We start from the raw sequence: 9,846 nt of genomic DNA, 5'->3' as shown, positions 1-9,846 counted from the left end.
TAATTAGACTTATCAAATCTAAACTAGGTTAAACAGAGAAATTTACAGCTTTTATGCTATTAAAGTTATTCAATCTGTGCTATGTATAAAACATTCTTATAATACTACTAAGATAACTTAAGACAAAGGTGAAACCTACAATATAATGAATGGCCAAACTGTTCCACAAATTCTTTAAAATACAAGGCATAGAAGAAGGAATTTGAATTGAGCAGCACTCATGTAAGAGCCATTAGTACTTCTTCTGACAATTCAAACAAATTGCACTGTAAGGATTACAACTAATATCATACTGTTAAAAACGATCAACAATACACACACATAATGCACTAAATATTATCTTCACTCAGGTTTTGTATTTCCATCGTTCACAAAAAAGAGCCGGCACAGTGACTTGACTCGCTCGCGACTGACACATCACCAGTGACGTCCCTGTCCCAGAATGCAATCTGGTAAACAGACATGGAAGCACCAGGAGAAGACCTCCTTAGAAGCTGAACACTGCATTCGTTTCTCTCCCACCGTCCTCTTTGTCATTCACCCCGTGCATCCAGTTGCTGTTCACCGACCTGGGGACACATTTAGAGCTCCAGTACCCAGGGCCTCGGTAAGTCCTCGGCTGTCGTCGTTCCGTGACCGCCGCTGTGCTGTCAGGCTTCTGGCAGCTTCCTCGCTAATGCTGGCCATGGCTGGCTTCAGGCTAATGTAACAGTTAGCCACCGCTGCTGTGAAGTACCAGCCCCAGTGGTACTCTGAATGGAGCTTATTTATAGTACAGGACTACTCAAACATACATCCTTTTTGACAAATATAACTCCGCCAGATGTTGGTTGTTAGTTTTTATTGGGGTTTAAAGAGAATTCATATAGATAGTATAGTTTGTGATGTTACAAATGTAGTAAAAAAGTACAGGAGCAACGTTAGCTAAAAATGCTGCCTCTTGTTTGTGTCCTCTAGCTGCTACCCGCTAGCTACCCCATTTGCACCTGCTCGTTGCCAATGGAGACATTTCTCTATGTAACCCTTATAAATGTTTAGTTTATTTTCGACGCGCCGTGGATGTATAGTTTAAATACCAGTCTGACGTGAAAATATGTGAATAAATTCACATACAAATTATGCAAATAAATAAATTCACTGTGATGAGATAGTTGATTTCATTGTAAATGTTAATGCCCATCCCTTCCACAGGCTGCTTTAAGTGAGTTTACCTGATTTATTGTGAGATGTTGATCATAATATGCTCAAAACTATCTTATGTTGCCATTATTAACCACAAAAAGATGTTTTAACTTACAGCCACAATTACTCATGTTTGCAGATTTAAACAATCGTTTATATTCTAGGAGAAAAAGTTGTTCCCCTCCTCCCCCCAGCACACATACTTAAAGTACATCATAGAACAACATACGCTTTGGAGTGTAGAAACTGAAGATCAAATTTGACTCTTTCTACATCAATGTACATCATGTACTACAGCTTACATTTGAAACAATGACTTGTTTCATTGTTTCTATTTAGTTTTTACATTATTGATAGAGTAGTTGTTTCTTTATTATCTATGCCTGACATACATTGCTTTGAGGAAGTTTGTCACACTGTACATTTGTATTTAAATTCTGTTTATGTTGAACGGCACTATATTAAGAAAACAGATCATAGCAACGCCACCTTGTGCTTCTCTTTCTTTTCCAATGTCATCATATTCCCATCACTCTCTGCGAGCTTCGGCATATTGGTCACTAAGCAGAAACGTCTTTGACAACTGCATTGTGGGTCAAAGGCCTTTTATGTAATCGGAGATACTTTGAGGATGAACAGAATCATATATTTTAATACGTTTAAAGCAAACACTTAAAATATAGATGTCATCCTTTTCAGCATGTCTTTGTTGGCATTCTGTTATTAAACATTTGTGAATTCATAGCACAAGCAGATACACATGTAATGCATAGATGAATCTGCAATTTTTTTTGTTTTTTTTGTTAAGTGCTTTAACTGATCTGATCTCAGAAAGGTATAACCAGAGTAAACACTAAAAACAACTTTCTGAATCATGATTCCATTGATTAGAGGGGGAAAGCGTCAGCTGAACCTTATTGGTCCTTTGTGAAAAACTAATTGCCTTAATTTTATATTATGAATCAACAGTCATTCATATTTTTTTCTTCAAGTCTATGAGCTACACTCAGGCCTTATTACTGCCAAGCCAGTAGAATCCAGACATTTCTTGAAACAGAACCTGTCAGGCAACATGAAATAGTCTAAAAGATTTAAACAGCGTAAGAAATTCAACAACAGGCGGCGTTGGTGTGATGATACGTCTGGCTCTCTGATCACTCCGGTGATCTATTTGTAGGTAAAACGCAATGTACACAGGAATAATAATGTCTTTTTAAGGTTTATTGACTCTAGTGACCTGTATTTGATAATGACTTGACAGGAAAATGAATAATTATAAGAAATGCTTTAAAAGGGCATGAATGTTTGGAAAAGAAGCTGTGCAAAATGTAAATATGGGATTAATACGTCATTTATTTAATTGATAAACCTTTATCAACATAGATACTAAGGTCCAAGTAAATTTACCAGTGGCTACATATAGTCTCTAGCAGTATAAAACAAGAAGAATACATTAATTCTCAAGATTAAATGTCAAAATATCAGACCTAAAAGCCTGTAGCCGAACCTGTTGAATTTCTAAAAGTAAGTGTGGCTCATGTTTTTCACTTTAAGGCCAAAGCAAAGGGCTTTTATCCAATTGCTAATTAAATGAAATTGGAGAGCAAACTCCATTTTGAAATTATTCCTCAGCAGGTTGTCAAGTCGTGAAGAAACCTGTTAATGGCCCAGTCATTTTAATCAGATTTGTTCCAGCAAAGACTGTAAATCACAAAGAACAGATGCCAACAAGAACAAGAGTTCAAGACGCTAGTTTAGAGAAACATTTTATACCTAAAGTTGCTTCTTTTTATTATTTGTAAAATGAAGACATGACTTGGCAAAGCGACGATTTGACCCACTTTAGTCTAATTTACCCTGCATAATTGTCTGTGTCGGTATGCATTGTTTTGTCTTTCTCCAGATATCCTCTCTGGTGTGTGCCAGCCTGCAAACACTAAAGCCGATGAGGATTGGCTGATCACATTAAAAATAAACTCCTTGTTTCTTGTTCTATCAAGGTAAGACCTCACAGGTTCTTCCACACGTTTTATAATTGTCACACTTAAAAAGTTATGCGTGTTGAGGTTTGGTAAGTCAGTTTTGAAGCAGTCCTGTTTCATGTCTTCTTCACAAACTTCAGGTTTCTGTGAAATACAACTGGACTTCCAAAATTGTTGAGTTCTTTCATAATGTCACTAACAAGAACATCATTTGTATATAATTTTCCTGCTCTTTGTTCATTTTGGTTTTTAGTAGTGTTTAGGCAACAGTTTCGCAATGCATGACATTTGTGGTTCTTTCTCTGAACACGTGACGTTGAAGCCACAAACTTTTATGTGATAGACCAGCAAAATGTAGCACATAATTTTTATCTCACAAACAAAAATTGAATAAATTATAGTTTGCATTTTATTTGCTGCTAAAGCTGCAAAGTGTTGTGAACCTAACTCTTCTTTAAACCTTTCTGCGACTTTCTCCCTGACCTGTTGGTCTGCTGTGTTAGTTTTTCTTTATGATCCTGTTTGATCCTGTTAATGTTCTCTAGCAAACCTCTGAGGCCTTCACCGGACAACTGGATTCATACTTAGATTAATTTATGCACAGGTGAACGCTAATTAACCAGTTAGGCGACTTTTGAAGACCTTTGGACACACATGCCACACCTTTCAGATTTCCCTCTTTATTTTCTTTCTTTGAGAAAAAGTAAACTGCCCAGTTTTGTTTTCTTTCCAAAATCCATGTTCAATCTCAAAGTAAGATGCCGACCTTCAGCCTGGAATAAGTGTAGTCCATAATTTCCATAAACACTTTCACATTTTCAGTTGTTAGACCACAGGACAGTTTTCTACTTTCATTTGACTTTCTTTATTTGCTCAGGTTGGTTAACAGGCTACTGCAGGGACAGGACAGCAAGCACTTTGCAATGCTTTGTTGGTAAACTGCAAGAGTTTTGATTAAAAAAAAAATCTTTTTCAATATTACCGAGATGTAATTAGCGGATTAGGGACATTTTATGTGGTTGTTTTAAAAAAATATCAGCCAGTTGCATTACTGATAACAAAGCTGATGCATAGCTGCTGTAAAATAAAGAGACGTACTTCAGTTTTGTTCATTGGTAGAAGTGGTTGTGGGATTACTTTCTAGCTTCTTGTTCTTAGCATTCTGCCTCTCGACGTTACAGTTCCTGGGGTACAACTTCAAGTTGAACCATTTTAAGAGCTCAGGAGAAGATGAGTAAGACAGAGATATGTAAATCCGAAGCAGGGTAAGACCGACTGATGAGTAATAACTGTAAACCCCACCTATGAAGTTATGAGTAATCTCTGTATCATTTCAGCCCCAACTGGGTTACATATCTTCCCCTAAGCTTTGTTAAGAACTTAGTTCAGACAATTGAAATGGAGCTTGAAAAAGTAATTTGTGCTTAAAAAAAATCAAAAGAATAGTTGCAATTCAAGCCAAACCAAGCTTTGGATTGTGTTTTTTTTTTTTTTTTTTTTTTGCAGCTGTAATGAAATACTAAGATTTTGTTTGGTCTTAATCAGCAAGATGATGTTTATAAGAACTGCTACTTTCTTGTGTCATGCGTGAATGACTTCAGGTCACTTCCCCTGTTTTACAATTCCTACCCCTAAATCGTACCTAGGCATTGCCATACATACCTTTTTACTTCCATTTTGTATTTGTAAACAAACCACTTTGAATTCAAGATTTAAAACGTACTGAATGCAGTTTTATTTTTAATTTTAGTTAATCATGCATAGGGAAAATAAATATTCTTAAAAATGGTCAAATGTTCCATCATATCTCATTTATTTATTTGTTATGTTTTGTCTGAAAACCATTTATTTTTGTTATGATCCCTGTCTGGACCAATCCACTCTTATAAAATATGGCAGATTATATTCAAACGCAGATTGAAACAAAACAACTCTTAAGTGACCTTCTGCTGATAAAATATTTAATGCACAGTATCACATTTCCTATCATTAGATGATAGAAAATTATTTAAAATAGTTGGTTGCCAAGTTGGATATAAAAAACATGTTTCAGTCGAGTACAAAATGGAGCATGGTCCTGTGACGGACACCATTTCAGCAATCAAAACAGCAAAGCAACGACATGGTCATCACCCTGTGAGGATTTATGGTTTACCAAAACTGTACTGAAATCGGGTTCAAGGTCGGATTTTTCTTTCAGTCGATTTGCCTGTAGATTAGTAGTGTCAGGTGTACAATTAAATGTCACAACATCTTCAAGTAACACGCAAGTTGCACCATTTAGTTTTAAATGGCAAAAATGTCAGAATTGGATTACTGGCTCAGATGATGCAGATAATGAAAGTTCAAATAGAAAAAAACAAAAATAAATTTAGTAAAACACAACTTTCCAATGATGACTTGATTTATCAAGGGTTTAGTATTTGCTTACTGTTTTGAGGAATTGTTTTCAATTTAACAACGTTGGAGGGTTTTCAGGCATAAAACACGTTATAGAAAATCACTTAAAGTTGTTGTCAGTGGATCTAAAAATGCCTTTTCAGCCTTTTAGTTTCAATTATGCAGCACCGTCTCGATCATATTTAAGGCAAAACTTTTATAAGGCCTTAAATTTGTATTTGTTTAAATTTATGGCAATTCAGAGGTTGCTGGTGTGCTTAAGATCATTGTGCTCATTGAATTAAACTCTACCAGGGTTTTCTGGTAGAGAGTTGAATTCACCAAGTTGTTTAGGTCCTAAACAACAATACCCCAAATTATCTCAATGCCACCTCTATGTTTGACTGAAACGATACTTTCCGAGGCGTACGCTGGCACATTAGAGGCGCTACTGTTGGCGATTGTCAGAACAGCAAAATAACCACAAACAAGTTTCTTTATTTTCCTTAGCATAATCTGCTATATTGTAACTACAGCACACAGTTGCAGGACCACATTGTCCTGTCATTTTACTAGTAGCTTACCTGAATACTAGCTTCCTTTTCATGGACTGACATAACTTACCGACTGTCTTTAAAACACTTGCAAAAGCTCTTTTTCATCCTTACAACATTCCTGTCATTCTCCCTTCTCTTTCTTTTCTTTCTTTCCATGTGTAGTTCCCTGTCATCAGATGACAATGTGATTAAAAAGAAATAAAAATAAAAAAAACATCAAAAAGCGCACTTGAATGTGTGAAGGTGAAGGAGCGGAGGGGCGGCTAATCGGTCTGTGTCTCTGTTATTGATCACACCATTTACACATGCACAATACTAGAGAATAGTATTTTCTCTATTTTTAAACAGAGAAAATACTTAGAAATAATTTTGTTTTGGCACTCTCTCTAGCGCAGCACCCATACGCGGTGCTGCGCATATAGGTGCATTCCCACTTTTAGTACCGCTGACTATGAGCTTCTTTCTCTGAGATACTGTGGTAGTTTTACATGTGATGTAACGGGACGCACACCTTTCGAAAACATTACGGTTGTTCCCAACACAGTTTTCTTCCCCAATAGTCTTATCGATCACATTCAGCAGTGGTCTTGGCCCCATATGTACCATTTTTTGCCCAGTCTTTTCATTGTTCAGTTATGAACTTTGAACCAAACTGAGGCAAGTGGTGCCTGTGGCGCTTTAGATGTTCTGGGTTCTTTAGACACGTCCTGGATGACGTGTAATTTTGTAGGCCAGCCGCTCCCAGGAAGGTTCACTACTGATCCAGGTTTGTTTTTTTATTTCATTTGTGAAAAACAACTCTCACTGTGGTTTGTTGGAGTCTCACGCTTTAGAGCTGCAAAAATGACTTTGTAACCATTTCCACATTGACAAATATCAGTCCCACTTATATTTTCACACAAGGAAAGGTTGGTTTTGATATCCTTTTTTCTTTTACAAAATGAAATCTTCATTTGAAAACTGTATTATTATGCTTGTGGTTTCTAAACGCAGTTCATTTAGAAGTAGTTTGCAAATTATTTTCAACGGTTGAGGCTAAGGACTCCATATTTCAGAGGTGTGGTTGTAACAGCTAAAATTAAGACTGAAGAAAATGAGCGGTTAGTCGTTATCTGATACTAACACTAAAAATATCTTTGACTTGAGGTTGTTAATTCCACTATGTTGTAGATTCTTACCTTAAAAGTGCACAGGGAGGTGAAGACAATTAAGAGGACATTCAAATATGCCTTTTATTTTATACATCCAAGAAATCACATTATCTTGTCATACTAACAGCTTGCTGTTCCTTAAGACTTAAAGAGAATAGTGTACACAAAAGAGCTGAAAGATAGAAGGCATTTATTACCAGTGTGTTATTTTCTCCATGGTACAATATTCATTTTTAAAGTCTTGTTTTTCTCTTGCTGTTGGATCAAGAGTAATCATTTAGAAAGTGAAAGTAAAATTAACCTTGTTTTGTAATAATGCTTGTATAACAGAGGGATTTTCTTAAAGTCCAAGGAGTAATATTGAGCTATTTTCTTCCTTATTATTATTTTTTTACATCATCTTACTTTGACAACTCAGCAGTCGGCACGGTTTAAGAGAATCCACACCTTTGGGCAAAACATCAGTGTCCCACATGCTGCCCCAAGGCCCTGCACACACTGGCCCACTTCCTTGTTCTTAGCAGGAAGAAACTGTTTTCCAATCTGTGGACATAGATTGCACAACGCAAGCCATGCATATCCAGTTTGTGCACATGAAGGGTATACGTACTGAGATTCTGAATCCAATAGTGCATTTTAAAAACAGAGGTAAGATTTACCCAGTTGTTATTGGTTTCTTATTTCATCTCTTCTTTTGTGTACAGTTCTAATACTCTAAAAAGGTGTCAGTTACCATCGTACCCAGTCATACCGTATCGTAGTGCACGTTACTGTTCTACCAACAGAGTGTTGTCTGTTCCCTTTCCACTCTATTTCCACAAGGAAAGGTTGTGGAAATTATTCATTATTCATATTGCTTGATTTTTATTTTTTTTTTCAAAACGAACAAAATGTACCTTCCCTGGACTTTAGTGGCACATTATTGCAAAGTTGAATAAAAACATCATTTTCAGAACATTTTTACAAAACAAAACTTAAGTCTTCTTTACTTTGATACCCCAAAATTAATTAATAATTATCTTAATTTAACTTCAGGACAGCTTTTCTTTAAAGACTTCAAATATATGTTTGAGAACAATAGCAAACGAGCAACACCATGTGAATGTCGCACTTTTCAGATTTGCATTTTTTTAAATGTTTCCTTTAAAGGGTATTTGAAAAAAAAAAGTGAAAATTAAAAATTTTCTTTTCGCCTAACATAAATATTTAATGACTGACAAACATTGTGTTATCAGTATTTATTCAAAGACATTGCTTGCACATACACACTGGTTTTGGTGTTGGTGACCTGTGGGCTGGTCTTGGGTTTTCACACACAACCATCTCTCAACTTCACAGAAAATGGTTCGAAAACATCCAGTAAGGTGCATCTGTGTGGACAAATATGCCTTTTTCTGAGGAGATTGCTTTAAGATGATGGAAATTCCACATTAGTACAAACAATCAGGTGTTACACCCAGGTATGTTGATGGCTTTATCTGAACCTACATATCAAACTTTTACACAGGTGGGCTACAATAGCAGAAAAACACACGGGCTGCCACTCTTATCAGCTAATAACGGGAAACTGAGGCATATATTTACACAGACTCAGCAGAATTGGCAATAACAAATTGGAAAAAGGTTGCCAGGTTCAGCGAGTCTTGATTTCCTCTGTGACATTCAGATGGTGGGGTTGGAAGCTGATGCAAAAACACGAACACATGAGTCTATCCTGCTGTATTTCATCATTTGATGCTGCTGGTGGTAGTGTAATGGTGTGGGAAATATTTTCTTTGGCTCATTAGTATCAACTGAGCATTGTTTCAACAGCACAGTCTACCTCATTGTTGTTGCTGACCACAGATGTTTCTGACACCTTGTCCTGGGTCATGTGTCTGATAGAACCAGCAAGATGTACCTAATAAAGTGGCCCTGGACTGTTCAATATATTCATATTATTTTTTAATTTAATGCAAAATGCAATAGCAAAGCTATCGTTTCAATATGGGTTCTGCATAGTGGAAGAAACAGAGCTTATGAACGCACACGAGTCAGGTGACACACAAGCGTTAGTGTTACCTAGATTGTGACCCAGAGACCTCCAGCTGAACTGCCAGTTTTTGTCTGTCCAATACATAGGAAGTAACGCGCACAGGTTGGTTAATTAAATAATTTTTATTTTTTTTTTTCATTTGAGAGAGTCGTCTGCGAAAAAATAACACAAGTGCCGGCCGTTTTAAATATTCAGTAGGTAAGAAAGCCGTCCTATCCCGAGCTCGCCCATAGCTGACTCTCTCTGTTGTTACATTGTAGCGGAAAGAATGTCGGAAAGGGCCGAGGATGACGTCAGGGGGGAGCAGCGCCGAGCGGCCAGGCAGCAGCTGAAGCAGCAGCAGATCCAGCGGGGAGAAGGCTCCACAGCAATGGCGACTGTTGCGGAGCGGAGATCGCTGCCTAGTCCTGAAATAATGCTGGGACAGCCTTGGAGCAGCTGGGTCGACGCCGCCAAACTCCACGGACACGACGGTGAGTTCCTCGGCGTCCCGAATGTGCGGGATGAAGCGAAGGGAAGCGCGACAGTTGCCAGTCCCGTCCTTTTTTTTTTTTTTTTTT

The 9,846-nt window shown here is 37.2% G+C and overlaps 1 protein-coding gene across 3 annotated transcripts in view; it reads left to right on the top strand.

The window, feature by feature from the left end:
* Positions 1-446: 446 nt before the first annotated feature.
* The window catches only part of atxn7 (ataxin 7), a 41,110-nt gene continuing 31,710 nt past the window's right edge, over positions 447-9,846 (top strand). For 2 of the 3 annotated variants that reach the window (XM_015042559.1, XM_015042557.1), the window contains exons 1-3: positions 447-607; positions 3,086-3,182; positions 9,547-9,759. In XM_015042559.1, coding sequence (XP_014898045.1) covers positions 9,555-9,759 — 205 coding nt within the window. In that variant the 5' untranslated portion in view covers positions 447-607; positions 3,086-3,182; positions 9,547-9,554. Of the gene's footprint in view, positions 608-3,085; positions 3,183-5,105; positions 5,347-9,546; positions 9,760-9,846 lie in introns of those variants that run through there. The other variant, XM_015042558.1, reaches the window with a different exon arrangement.

Source organism: Poecilia latipinna, unplaced genomic scaffold, assembly GCF_001443285.1.
Source record: "Poecilia latipinna isolate Pla-1442-1.1 unplaced genomic scaffold, P_latipinna-1.0 Scaffold595, whole genome shotgun sequence".
In the NCBI taxonomy this organism is placed as follows: domain Eukaryota; kingdom Metazoa; phylum Chordata; class Actinopteri; order Cyprinodontiformes; family Poeciliidae; genus Poecilia; species Poecilia latipinna.
Note: the sequence above shows the minus strand (reverse complement) of the source record. Positions and strands in the feature narration are given on the sequence as shown.